General features: G+C 40.4%; 1 protein-coding gene across 1 annotated transcript in view; it reads right to left on the bottom strand.

Moving 5' to 3' along the window:
• Window positions 1–10,389: 10,389 nt before the first annotated feature.
• FDX1 (ferredoxin 1) overlaps window positions 10,390–15,289 on the bottom strand; it is a 35,401-nt gene continuing 30,501 nt past the window's right edge. Inside the window, exon 4 of the mRNA XM_019975456.2 lies at window positions 10,390–11,354. Coding sequence (XP_019831015.2) covers window positions 11,228–11,354 — 127 coding nt within the window. The 3' untranslated portion in view covers window positions 10,390–11,227. The remainder of the gene's footprint in view (window positions 11,355–15,289) is intronic.

Below are 15,289 nucleotides of genomic sequence, written 5' to 3'. Positions count from 1 at the left end.
TTGGACCAGGTGACCAGGGCTAGTGTTACCAGGGCCTCTGGATTCATACTATAACTCCTTGCTGAGTTTGCGATATTTGTGCCTTCACAGTTTTTTTGGTTTTTAGTGTTCACGTGGCTTGTCCACCTCTCATGGAGGCACCCGCTCGCTGCCTTCCAACACTTCAGAACAAGCATCTGCTGGCTGACAAGTGTGTGTCGGACACCAAGTTCTGGGCATTGTTATACACAGGATGGGGCTCAGTCGGTGGCAGACCAACACCAACAGCCAACCTCAGCACGTTCTAATACAGCAAATGCTAAGATGAGAGTACACGCTAGGGGTCCCAGAAAGGGGGAAGTTAACCCCAGTTGGGAATTCAGAGATGACTTCCAGAGACATCCGGAAGAGATCAAGCCATCCCCAGGCCAAGAAAGGGCAGGAGGATGGTCCAGGGGCCACTCTAAGTGCAGCTGCCAAACTTTATGATGTGTTTGGGGAACTACCGGGGGTGCGTGTTACCAGGACGTAAGATACGAGGCTCAGAGTCTCTTACATGCTATATGCAGGGCACAGACTTCACGTTTAGAATGTGCAATGACTCCATTTTCTTGCAGACTGATCATTTGAATGGAGGATAGTTTTAAGGCAGGCTTGTGAAAGGTTCCTTAGGTCTATGAAAGCAAGACTTGGTGAGATCTTGGATGACACATCTGGTCTTTTTCATACAGTAACAGGAGAAGATACAGACCCTTCAGAAGCCACTGTAGCCGGCAGTGGTCTCCAATCTTTTTGGCTCCAGGGGCGGATTTTATGGGAGGGTGGGGAGGGATGGTTTCCAGATGATTCAAATGCATTACATTTATTATACACTTTGCTTCTATTGTTATTATGTTAGCTCCACTGCGGATCATCAGGCATTAGGTTCCAGAGGTTGGGAACCCCTGGCCTAGAGGATTTCTTATTAATAGAATTAGGCGAAATGCCTAGAGAGGCTGGGTGATCCACTAAAGTACACAAGTCAACCTACAGGCTCACTCTGTCTGTTGAGCCTCCTAAAACCAGAGAAGCAAGTGAATCAACTTTGAGGCTTCTTGAAAATCAGATGCATTGAAAAAGACCCATGTTGACATTTCAGAGCCTTCCAAGTGTCATGAAAATCCTAACAATCAGGACTCAACCAACTCACTTCTCAGGGATTCTCTAGACCAGAGGTTGCAAGGTGGCAGCCACTTCATCTGCTCAAGGGTCTTTTATTCATCCCATGTAATATTAAAACCAGAAGCTAAAACAACTTAAAATCCATGCAGAAATATCACAATCAGGAGAGTTCACATGAAAATATGGGTCCCAGCTTTCTTTGGAGAAAATAATCTGAAAATACTGGCCTGCCTTCCTGTGTCGCAACAACTGGCTGGAGGGAAACAGCAGCTGCCACACCGCCCTGTCTTCCTCCTCCCCCTAGATGGGGCGTGACCACGTGCCAGTCCCTGCCAGGGACCCTACAGGGGACTTCTGAATCTTCAGCAGTGGACCCTAAACATTCTTAGGTGTCTTCATCTTAGTCAAGATCATAGCCCCTCATCTCCATCTAGATTTATTAGGTGATCAAACTGAAAAATTCCTTCAAGACTAATGAGCATTACCCACAGCTCTCTCTGACCAAGTCCTCGGTGCTATTACTGGGTTAGATGTGGAAGATACCTTAGTAAAGGAGGACATAATGGGCACTAACAGAAAGGAAGAAAAAGACAAGGTTGGGTCAGGTAGGAGTCAGGGCAGGCAGAGCACCCTGATGGATCAGAAGGGTTTATGGAGCTGATTCAAAAGATAATAAATAATAAGACAACCACAAAAAGAACGGAATTGGGTCATTTGTAGTGATATGATGGACCTAGGATCTATCTTCAAGAGTGGTAAGTCAGGAAGAGAAAAACAAATATATTAACACATACGTATGGAATCTAGGAAAATGGTACAGAAGGACCTATTTGCAGGGCAGGAATAGAGACACAGATGTACAGGACAGACGTCTGGACAGGATGAAGGAAGGAGAGGGTGCAACGAATTAGGAAAAGTGCTGGTGGTGGTGGTGTAGTCACTAAGTTGTGTCCGACTCTTTGCAACCCCATGGACTGCAGTCTGCCAGACTCCTCTGTCCATGGGATTTCCCAGGTAAGAATATTGGAGTGAATTGCCACTTCCTTCTTCAAGGGATCTTCCTGACCCAGATCAAACTTTCGTCTCCTATATTGCAGGCTGTCTCCTGCATTTCAGGCAGATTCTTTACTGCTGAGCCACCAGGGAAGCCCGGGAAAGTGGGACTGACACATATACACTGTCGTGGACAATTTAGTGGGAAGCAGCTGTGTAGCACAGGGAGCTCAGCCTGGTGCTCTGTGATACCTGGATGGGTGGGATGGTGGGGGAGGTTCAAGAGGGAGGGGATACACACACACACACACACACAGAGCTGATTCACTTATTGTACAGCAGAAAGTAACACAGCATTATAAAGCAATTATACTCCAATTTTTTTTTTTTTTTAATTAAGAGAGAGCTTGCTTTCTCTCTCTGCTCTCCTCCAGGTGAGGACACAATGAGAAGCTGGAGTCTACAACTCTCAAGAGGGCTCTTGCCAGAACCTGATCATGCTGGCACCTTGACCCCAGACTTCCAGCCTCCAGATTGTGAGAAATAAATTTCTCTTGTTTACAAGCCAAAAAAAAAAAAAAAGACCTAAGTGTGGAGAGGGGCAGGACAGAGGTGGGGGGAGGAGGAAGTAGAATGGAATTAGTATCTTGGCAGAAAGTGTGAGTGGGACAGGGAGGGATTCCTCTACGTCTCAAGCCTCATGGTCAAATGTTTAAAAAAAAAAAAGCATTAGGAGCCATGCACTTCTAAATTTTATTACTAATTAGAATTTAACATGCTTGGGGGTTTGGGATGAGGTGTTAAGTACCAAGTATGTTACCTTGGACAGGGTGAGCTTTTTCCAGTTCAGAATTAATACCCCTACAGAAAATAAGAGCAAGGGGATGCTTCACCCAGATGGTTTTGCTCTTTGGTATCTACACACATTCTGAAAACACCTAATGTACTTTTAAACTTTTGTGTGCACTGGCATTAGGTGATGACTGCTGGCTTTCTTTCCTTTTCAGTTTGCCCTTTGCTCTCCAAACAACTTTTAGTTTGGAAGGCTGTAGTCAGCCCACAAATCTGGACTAGTGGCATAAAAAAAATTGTGTAATAGCGGGGACACATGAGTGCCAACAGGTGGTTTTGCAATCTAATGTCTCATGATAAGTTCTGTCATCCCGCTGCTCAGCATGAATTCTGAGCCTGATGATGGTTGTTTTGAGGTGTGTACATTAACCACATCAAGATGAGGCTTTCACCCACCCAGAATAGGGTTTCATGGGGGCTTTGGAAGGAAGGGCTCCAAGTCTGAACATGAAGTGAGCTCAAAGTTACTCAGCCACATCTGACTCTTTGCGATCCCAGGGACTGCAGCCCACCAGATGACTCTGCCCATGGAATTCTCCAGGCAAGAATACTGAACTGGGTTGTCATGCATGACTACACAAACATAACCAGCCTGAGAGCTGGTACAACAGTTAGACATTCTAGTCCCTGGTAGAGGAAGGAAAAAGCCAAGGAACTCAGCTTCTTACTACCCTCTTTGTCCTCTACAGTAAGAAGCCTGCATCTCCTGAAGGTGTGCTCACCAGGCAGGACACCCCAGACAGTAGAAGCTGATAGAAACGGGTGCCAAGTCAAAGTATGTCCGCTCCACTGCTGGGTACATGAACAATTCCAGCTTTGTAAATTCTGGCAGCGCCCTTACAAGAAATAATCATCTTGTTCTTCCGAAGAGTTCAACTGTCTGGCAAGAGTAATAAAAACACTTGAGAGTTTGTCTCCTCATCATCCTGGTGATCGCTGTGTGTGTGCACTCAGTCGTGTCTGACTCTATGCAACTCCATGGACTGTAGCCCTCCAGGCTCCTCTGTCCAGGGAATTTTCCAGGCAAGAATACTGGAGTGGGTTGCCATGCCCTCCGTCCAGGGGATCTTCCCGACCCAGGGATTGAACCTGAGTCTCTTGCACCTCCTGCGTTGGCAGGCGGATTGTTTACCGCTGAGACACCAGAGAAGCCACGAGAACAGCTATATCCCAAGACTTTAACCCTGAAAGCTGTTGATAGTATATAAACTTTTTGCTTTCCTTTGGTTTAGTGGACTCGTTTTAACATAATCACACTTACTTAATCCACACCCCTAACCTGAGATTTTCTCCTCTCGAGCCCCTCCCACTTTACCCCTGAAGCCGTTCAGAGCACAGTGGTGGGCAAAGGAAATGGGTCTTTTCATAGGAATTTCATTCAATAAACTCAACCAATATTTAGTGACCACCTACTACATGTCACATACTCCTCTCAAGGCATTTGGAACATAACAAGTCAAAGACTGAATGATTTACCTTATCATGAGCAATGATTATGCTTTAAAATATTTGGGGTGTCAAGAAATGTATAAAAATTTTTTGAGCTGATTTTAAAACTATATTAAAACTCATATGTATATCTTACTTTAGTGGGAAGGGAGTAAGCTGATCACAGAAGTGCTGCTATTCTTTTCAAAACATGTTTCCACTAAAAAAATAAAAAACAGGTTTCCATATAGCAATTTGTATTAATATTTTAGTATATGAATAAATGTGTGGTTTGAAAGAACTGACATTGCTCTAAAAAGTAAACAACTTATTCTTTCATTTTCAGCAATGGGGCCCTCACTTCGGTCACTTGTATTGAAAGTTGCTCCTTGCTTTTTCTTTCAAAAAGACAGTTATTTCCAGTTCAGACACAGCTGTATTATCTTATTTGCTTCCTTTTGTAGTTATTATAGCCTAGAAATTTTCAACTCGTAACTACTTCTTGAGAATTTAATATATGTGGTTATCAATGGAATGTGTCTAATATAAAATATTATAATAAAGTACTATAATAAAACAAATTTTAATGCATTCATCAGATGGGTAGTAGGCTTAAGATTAATCCCTTTGCACATCTGCTTTTCAAAAATAACATTCTGAATATAAAAGTCAAAGAATCAAGTCTCAGTTTGCAATTCATATGCAACAGGAATTTCATGTTTTAATACCTAAGGGTTAGATTTTGTCAAGAAGCAACCAACAATCACACAGTGCTTTACAGTTAACAAAAAACGTCTATATGCATCATCTTAAATAATTACTAAACTGTGTCCAGCAGAGACTACTACACAGATGACAAAGCAGTTTGGTTCAAGTATGGGTATTATCATCTCTACTTAACAGACATGTAACCAGAGACTCCACAGGGTTCAGTGACTACCTCAAGATGGAACATTCATGAGGAGGCATAGCCAGGCCTCAAGTGGACACTGTACAGTTTTCTGCAAATTATAAAAAGCTCTCATACAAAGGTATAGTGACCACATGTTTAACTCATTAGCAAGGAGATAAGCAGAATGACAAGACTGATTCAAAGAAAGACATGAGAAACTGATACACAGACACACACGTGCGCATGCGGAAGGAAAAGAGAATGCTGTTTTAAGACTGCAGAGATACAAAACTGGCTGCCTTACAAGGCAAGAAAACCATAACTCTTAAAGAGTTACCTTTTCTACCAAACTATTCCTTTGCAACTTACCAGTCTTCTCTACATTATCTCACATCTAACTTTAGAGGGACCAGGCCCTAGTCAATAGTAAGGACCAAGTTAGCTTCCTCCTCCGGAGCAGGAGTCAGCAAATTTTCTCTTGTGCAGGGCCAGACAGCAAATACATATATACACTTCAGGCATTCTAGGCCATTTGGTCCCTGTCACAACTACTCAACTCTGTTGTCGAAGCATCAAAGCAGCCATAGGCAATGAATAAAAAATGAGCGTGGCTATGCTGCCATTAAGACATTACTTACTAAAACGGGATGGGCTTGATTTGACCCACAGGATACTTTGCCAACTCCCTTGCCCTAGAGCTTCAGATGATCCTTGGGTGGCCCAGTTAGACAAGCCACTTCACAACTTTGAAGTGACCTGCAGTAATCTTTCTGCTTTATTTCCAAGTTTTAGATAATTTTTTTAAAATGGTGGTACCCAGGCTTTCAAACAACTTTTGCTGTGCTTTTCCTGCACAATGTAAGACAGCCTACTTTGCTGTCTCTCTAAGGCTCATTCAGACTTTGGACTTCTGTTACAGAACAAAAGGCTCTCATTAAAGAACATTAGGGGCTTCCTCGGTGGCTCAGCAGTGAAGAACTTGCCTGCAATGCAGGAGACATAGCACAAGCTGTGCTTCAATTCCTGGGTCAGGAAGACCCCCTGGAGAAGGAAATGGCAACCCACTGCAGTATTCTTGCCTGGAAAACCCCATGGACAGTCCATGGGGTCACAAGAGTCTGACATGACTTACTGACTAAACAACAAAAGAATATTAAAACAAAACCACTGAGTTCTTTTTAATGTCTTTGCTTGCTTGGTTTGAGGAGATTCTGACTTCCTATTCTTTTTCACAGGCCTGAAGAAAGCTAATCAGAACCGATGGAAAACCCAATGCTAATGATAACTCACTGAAGGCTACCATAAATACAGGATGCCAAGGCTTTCCTGGAGGTCCAGTGGTCAAGACTGTGCTTCCACTGCAGGGGGTACAGGTTCAATTCCTGGCCAGGGAAAGTCACGCATGCCAAGCGCTATGGTGAAAAAAATTACAGGATGTCAGACACTTCTAAGATGAAGCACCACTGATCTGCAGGCATGGTGGTAACAGTGTCACATGACTCAAGAGAATGGAGTCCATGTATCACCTATAGGACCTCAGCACTCAGACTTCAGGAACCACTGACATCTAAGACCAGCAGAGGGATCTGCATTGACCTCATTCAAAACTGTTTCGGCCAAAATGTTAAAAAAAAAAAAAAAAACCCTCATTCTTCTTACGGCTGAGTAGCATTCCATTGTGTATATACAAATCTCCTTATCCATTCGTTTGTTCATGGGCATTTAGGTTGCTTTCGTACTTTGGCAATTATAAATAATGCTGTTCTGAACATTGGGATACACGAATCTCTTTGAATTAAGTTTTCATCTTTTCCAGGTATATGTCCAGGAGTGGGGCTGCTGGAACATAAGATAGTTTTGCTTTTACTTTTCTGAGAACGCTCCATACTGTTTTCCAGTGACTGCATCAATTTACATTCCCACCAACAGTGTACAAGGGTACGCTTTTCTCCACATCCTTGAAAACATTTGTTGTGTTCTTGATGATCAGCATTCTGATAGGTGTGAAGTAATATCTCATTGCAGTTTTGATTTGCATTTCCCTGGTAATTAACAATGTTGAGCACCTTTTCATGTGTCAGTTGGCTATGTGCATGTCCTCCTTGGAAAAATGTTTACCCAGGTCTTCCACTCATTTTTAATTGGGTTGTTTTTTTGATATGATGTGTAAAGGATGTTTGTGTGTTTTGGATATTAACCCCTTATCAGTCATATCATTTACAAATATTTTCTCTCATTCAGTAGGTTGTGTTTTCATTTTGTCTATGTTTTCCTCTGCTGTGCAAAAGCTTTTAAGTTTAATTAGGTCCCATTAGTTTATTTTTTGCCTTTGTTTTCTTTGCTTTAGGAGACAGATCCAAAAAATACTGCAACAATTTAAGTCAAATTTTGTCATTTACAACAACATGGATGGACTTGGAGAGTATTACGCTAAGTGAAATAAGTTAAACACTGCATGACATTACTTAAATGTGGAACCTAAAAAACACAACAAACTAGTGAATATAACAAAAAAGAAACATGTACAGATATAAAAAAACAAAAGTGGTTACCAGCGGAGGGAAGGAGGGGACAATATAAGGCTAGGGGGTTAAACAGTACAAACTGTTACATATAAGCTACAAGGATACAACACAGGGAATATAGCCAGTATTTTAATTATAAATGACTATATGCTTTAAAAACTGTGAATCACTATACTGTACACCTGTAACTTACATAATATGGTATATGAACTATACTTCAATTAAAAAAAAAAATCTTGAAGTTGAACACCATCCTTTTAAATATAATGGAGATTATCTAACCTCTCAAGAAAATACTCCTATGTATCTGACTCCCGTTAAGTTGGAGTTAGGATGCAGGCACACTATAAGGCCTGTACTGGGCTCATGTAATCCCATCAGTAACAGGTGACTGCTGACGAGCAAAGCACCAGAAGCACGCTCCTTGTAAGCCCAGGTTTTGACTAATTCACCTATGTACTGTATACCTTGTTGTTTAGTCTCTGAGTCACATCTGACACTTTTGCGACCGCAATGGACTGTAGCCTGCCAGACTCCTCTGTGCATGGGAATTCCCACAGAGAAATACTACAGTGGGTTGCCATTTCTTTCTCCAGGGGGTCTTCCCAACCCAGGGATTGAATCTGCAGCTTCTGTACTGCAGGCATATTCTTTACCACTGAGCCACCAGGGCTTCCCACTGTATAGCTACTGTAGGCTAAATACCACAACAGAGACTGCAAAGCTGAACACAACGTAGTCCTTACCCCAGAAGTGACCAGCAGACAAAGGGACAGAGGGAGCCAGAAAGGCACAATGGCTTTTCTTAATTTTATATTATTATCAAATCAAGTCTAAAAATTAAATGACCAATAATACATCCAGATAATAAGATAAGCAAATGGGATTCAAAAGGAGAGAAGAATAAGACATTGATCAGGTGATTTATTACTAACAGTTTTTGCAGAAGTAACACCTCTCACTGTAAAGATCTTTCCCATCAACTTCTCAAGTTGCTTTGAGTAGATTTAAATTATCTTTTAACTTCCTGTTTCTGTTGTCATAGCCACATTTATTTCTGTCTGCTGGTGATCATGTCTTCCTCCTGCCAGCTGGCTGTCTAGTTTTTCAGTTTCTAGCAACTTTGAAACAGAAGAAAATCTGATAAAAGTAACTTGATATCATGTGATGTGTTGATATATTAAAGGAATCCTGTTGCTGCTTCACAAAGATCATGCTTCTATTCTTCAAAACTTTTCCAACAAGAAACAAAGTTTATATGTAATTTCTGAGTATCTATGAATGGTTTACACTTAGAATAAATTTTCACAGGCTGGTTTTAGGAATATGCATACAATTATTTTGGGTTTTTTTTTTTATTTATAGTGATGTTATCCTACAAATAAGAAAGTCATCAAAGAAATTCTGATCCCAAAATGTGGTTTACCACAAAATTTCAAGTAGCTTAAATAAAGGAAAAGCAATTATAAGAGCTGTAAAAAGGAAGAAAAGAAATAGGAAAACATATACTGAATCTAAATTTACCTCAGAAAACATTTTTCCAAGTGAAATGTAATTGTTCTATTGCTTAATGACCACAAAAACCACATGGACCACCATGTGATACTGAAGTAGTTATTTAAAAAGGAGGAGAGTTGTCCTTTAAGACAAAAGTTTGACAGTATTTTTCACAGTGAAACTTAAGCAAAAGGTTTTGGAAATTCTTAGAAGTGTTCACTTAAATTCAGCAGTTCTGAATTATTTCCATATTACAGGATGGTTTTATCTGTGAAAACCAAATTCAACATTTAGTATTAGCACGTAACCAACAATTCTATAGAGTACTGTGCCAAAGGAAGGTGCATTTCTTGATGGCAAAGTGACAGAGAAATGTAAACTGAAAATTACCCAGCTTTGCAAGGAAGCCTATCTTTCTTCTCCTGGCTTTAAACCATCAAGAAGAAAACTATGAGGAGTCAGAATAAAACAAACGAACCATCATAATAAAGGAGACATAAGAATCTTTTGAAACACAATTCAAGAGTAAAACCTAGCCCTCTTAAAAAGTTTAGAATACTGTTAATTAAAAGGCTAATCTTCACAGGCAATGAAGTGCTAGTAAATTAATCTGAAAGTAATGGTTACTGTGATGGCTTAAAAATGTTGTCTGCAAATTCTCTGAAATCCCACAATGCAAATGATGGGTCAGACTTGATGTCTCACTTCTAATGAAACAAACAAGCAAAAGCAATACTCCATGACTTTCAGCTTCTGCCTAGCAATGCTTATACGCCCCTTAGGGCACTGGCTCTCAGAAACCACCTACCCCATTGTAAGGACACCCGGCTTACACGAAGGGACCGTACGTACATGAGGGTCCTGCTAGATCCCCAGCGGACACCAGCATCAACGTGCCAGTCACATGAGGGAATCATAAGCCTTCAGATGATTCTAGCACCTGGCTTCTAATGCTCAAAGGGCACAGATATACTTGAAGCTAACTCAACTTTACAATTCACTTTGCACTAATTTTTTTCTGCCCTTCCCCATTAGTCCAAAATAGTTACTGTTTCATTACACTTTCAAGAGCATACTTCATACCCTTTTATTGTCATTTATCAGTTTATTCACAATAAAGATAAAATACAAATGTCTGCCATGCATGGATGGTGATCTGAAGGGCTCAAGCCCCCCGTCCTCCAGGACCCTGCCTGCATGCTCACTGCACACCACGTGGCTGTCCTGGCCGAGGGGATGGTAGCCCCCTCGTTCCCTTCTTAGGACAGAGAAAACCTAATCCGTAAGATATCCATTCTGTCACAGGGAGAAATTTATAAATAAGCATTACTTTTTAAAGATTACAAAGACAGACCATTCTGATCAAGATTAAAAAAAAAAAAAACACATTTAATTTTTAGTTTACTCCTCCACCTCAGTCAGAATTGAGACCAAACATCTTTGACAGTGCTTTATTATCTGTGCTCAGATTTTAAATGAGATCCCTAATTTCCCCAGTTTCGACCTAAACATGTACAGTTCTAGTACTGACCTTCTAATTAGCAGTATGACCCTAGACAAGCCACCTTACATCTCTGCCTCCACCCACATCCAAGAGAGATAATGACACCCTTTTTTAACCTACTTACTTATAGGTAGGTAGGCGTAAGATTTATGTTGCTGATCAATCACAGGTAAAATATATAAGGTTTTTCATACTAACTACTTTCTAATATTTGTTTTTATAATTTAATCAAAATAAAAATGGCATACTTTCAGAACTACAAAATTCAGCAGTTGTATCAGATGAATTTAGTAAATCTAGTCATAATGATAAATCCATTCATCCATGTTCTCATTTAATTACATTAAGAAATAATAATTATAAAAATAGGGTAAAATGTTGTGAAAATATTCCTATTTATTCTATCTTTGAGGAGTTCATGCCCATATCAATGGACTCTCTGGCATCAGACACGGCATCAGGTACTCGAACAGTCATATTGTCCATAGCCTTTGTCAAACAGATCTGGCAGCCCAACCGCGATCTGTATAAAAAAGGGGGAAGGTACGGTTTAGTATTAAGTATATCTTATTCACAAGGCAACGTAGTTAATACGACCTTTTCTTACCCAGAACACTGGGATTTATTTACCTTTTAAGTTTTCATTAAGTCAAAAAAGATACATCCAACCCTTTCAACTAGAGAATAACAGAATGTAAACATGAAAACAAAAAGGTTGATATGTCAAAGTTTTATTTTAACCTCTAGCTTCTATCTTCTACTAATTGTTTCATCAGAACTACTGATTTTTGGTGACAGGAACGACAGGCAATGAAACAATGAGAAGACACAACGTTGGAGAAGAGAACTGGGGTTTTAGCAATGCCAAGAAAATAATTACCTTACAGTCACAACTACACTGGGAGGTGACAGGCACATCAGAGGTATCCATCCCTTCAACTGAGTTATGGGAAATATGTTAATACTATGTACTGAATTTCATTACCATTCAAAATAATTCCAGCCCAAAAAGATTACACTATGGCTGATTCATGTTGTTGTTTGCCAGAAACCAATACAATACTATAAAGCAATTATGCTTTAAATAAAAATAATTTCTAGAGAAAAAAAAAGACTACAAAACAAAAATTAAAAATACAGAAACAGCATAAATTGATAAAAGGAAAGTAAATATTTATCACTGGAAGAATAACTGTAATTCCATTTTTTTCACAGAATTATGACCAATTTTATGTTTAAAAAGGAATCTTAAACAGTGATGTACAAATTTATGTCTTCGTAGCTCTAAATCTAAGTATAAACAAATCTTTCAACAAGCATAAAATGTTAAGTTATAAGATCATTTTACACCATATTTTAATTAGCAGAGCTTTTTATTTCTTAATGGCACATAAAAATAAATACTATATTTGTCTCATACTCCAACTGCCTTCAAAAAATTTGATGGAATGTGATATGCAGGTCTTGATTTCATCAACATACTCATCAAGCACCTGCTGATCATCTAAAGGGACAGAACTAAATGTCAGTGGGTTTGCAAAGAGCAGTTCACTTCGATCCTTACTAAACACCTCTTACAAGTCGGGCACCACGGACGGCAGGAGGAGGCAGCACGGGGGCTAGAACCACACAGACTGAATGTGGTTCAGATCCAGCACTGAATGTGACGTGTTCACAGGCAACTTTCTTAATCCTGACAAATATTAGTTTCCGAATGTCATCCTAAAGATGGATAATAAGTGAGTTCCTCACAGGACTAATTTGCTAATATCAGTATTAAGGCGTGAACTTTAAATCAAATAGAAGAGCTGAGACACATTCACAGGTAATTAACATGTGAGATTGTGACAAATGTCATGAGAGAGAAAGCTGTAAGGTCTGAGGAGAAAGCACTGACTTCTAGCTGGGGAGATGGTGTTTCTAATGGGTTCTGAAGATTGGATAGGATTTAATACTTAATAAAAGATAAAGAAGAAAGGCATTTGAGGCAAAGGTAATAGGGGTTCAAGGCATGTTTGAGTTAATATGGATTTCTGACTTGGCTGCTGTGCAGGCCAGACAAGGACAGGAAGAGTGATGGGCTAGAAAGATAGTCAGGCCACGGACAGCTCTGAACATCAATGAAGGGGTGGTTCATGTTTTCACTAGTGAGCAATGAGGGACTCTGGGAGGGGCCCTGAAAGGGAGTAAGTACTACAGTCATTGGCTTCCCTGCTGGCTCAGTAGTAAAGAACACACCTGCCAATGTAGGAGACACAGGTTTGATCCCTGGGTTGGGAAGATCCCCAAGAGAAGGAAATCAGCTCCAGTTTATGGGGTCAAAAAAGAGTCAGACACAACACAGTGACTCAACAACAATGAACAACTACAGTCATGGAAAACATTGACTGCTGATAGAAAAAAATCCCTTTCTGCCAGTAGTTCCTATTTGTTAAATTAGAAAATCTTGAGCAAAGAATGCTCAAACTACCGCACAATTGCAATCATCTCACATGCTAGTAAAATAATGCTCAAAATTCTCCAAGCCAGGCTTCAGCAGTACATGAACCATTAACTTCCAGATGTATAAGCTGGATTTAGAAAAGGCAGAGGAATCAGAGATCAAATTGCCAACATCTGCTGGATCATCCAAAAAGCAAGAGAGTTCCAGAAAAATATCTACTTCTCCTTTATTGACTGTGCCGAAGTCTTTAATTGTGTGGACCACAACAAACTCTGGAAAATTCTTAAAGAGATGGGAATACCAGACCACCTTACCTGCCTCTTGAGAAACCTGTATGCAGGTCAAGAAGCTACAGTTAGAACTGGACATGGAACAAAAGACTGGTTCCAAATACAGAAAGGAGTCAGTCAAAGCTGTATATTGTCACCATGCTTATTTAACTGTCACCATGCTTATTTAACTTACAGGCAGAGAACATCATGAGAAATGCTGGACTGGAGGAAGCACAAGCTGGAATCAAGACTGCCAGGAGAAATATCAATAACCTCAGATATGCAGATGACACCACCCTTATGGCAGAAAGTGAAGAGGAACTAAAGAGCCTCTTGATGAAAATAAGAGGAAAGTGAAAAAATTGGTGTAAAACTCAACATTCAGAAAACTACGATAATAGCATCTGGTCCCATCACTTCATGGCAAATAGATGGGGAAACGGTGGAAACAATGACAGACTTTATCTTCTTGGGCTCCAAAATCACTGCAGATGGTGACTGTAGCCACAAAATTAAAAGACACTTGCACTTTGGAAAAAAGTTATGAACAACCTAGACAGCATATTAAAAAGCAGAGGCATTACTTTTGCCAACAAATGTCCGTCTAGTCAAAGCTATGGTTTTTCCAGTGATCATGTATGGATGTGAGAGCTGGACTATAAAGAAAGCTGAGCACTGAAGAATTGATACTTTTGAACTTTGGTGTTGGAGAAGACTCTTGAGAGTCCCTTGGACTGCAAGGAGATCCAACCAGTCAATCCTAAAGGAAATCAGTCCTGGATGTTCATTGGAAGGACTGATGCTGAAGCTGAAACTCCAATACTTTGGTCACCTGACGCGAAGAACTGACTCATTGGAAAAGACCCTGATGCTGGGAAAGATTGAAGGCAGGAGGAGATGGGGATGACAGAGGATGAGATGGTTGGATGGCATCACCAACTCAATGGACATGAGTTTGAGTGAACTCCGGGAGTTGGTGATGGACAGGGAGGCCTGGTGTGCTGCAGTTCAAGGGGTTGCAGAGTCGGACGGACTGAGTGACTGAACTGAACTGAACTGAAAATCTTCAATTATGCATTAAGCTCTTTCAACAAGAGAGAAAATGAGGCAAGCCAATTTCAAGCCAAAGCAAGTCAAGCAAAAATGAGACAAGACAAAGATTGTGGTGAGCCTGAGACAGACTATTGGTTATACTCTTGGTGTTCATATAAAATTAAGTAATGCTAGTCTTCAAGGAACTTGGGGAAGAGGATGGAAAAAGCTATCAATGATATAGGGCAGAATCAAGTAAGCACAGTAACAGAAGAACCAGAAGTACATAGGAGAACATGGGGAAACCCTCCTGGTTCTATAACCTGAGAGGTAAGGCAGTGGTGCTGGGACCGCTCTCACTCCCCTACTTTCTCCTGGAAGGTCTCCGGCTCTAAGGTGGATCAGTGCAGAACCTCTAGAGAAGGAGCCGGACTGCAAGTCTTCCTTGATTTCATTATTAATTAATTTTGGGAATTCCCATAATTTTTTTTTAAAGAAAAATACAGTTTATTTCAAGCTTACAGAAACTTTCAGAGTGCTCCATTTGTCCATCTGTTTGTTTGTCCAAAGTAACAGGTTGTTGGGGTAGGCCCAGAAACTGCTCCCTTGTTGAGCTCTGAAGCTCAGCTCCCAGAAGGATGCTTCCAAAACTAAGTTTTGGCCACAGCAATCAGAGCAGAAAAAGAAATAAAAGGAATGCAAATTGGAAAA

Source organism: Bos indicus, chromosome 15 (assembly GCF_029378745.1).
Source record: "Bos indicus isolate NIAB-ARS_2022 breed Sahiwal x Tharparkar chromosome 15, NIAB-ARS_B.indTharparkar_mat_pri_1.0, whole genome shotgun sequence".
Lineage (NCBI taxonomy): Eukaryota > Metazoa > Chordata > Mammalia > Artiodactyla > Bovidae > Bos > Bos indicus.
This window is presented reverse-complemented; position numbering and strand designations above follow the sequence as displayed.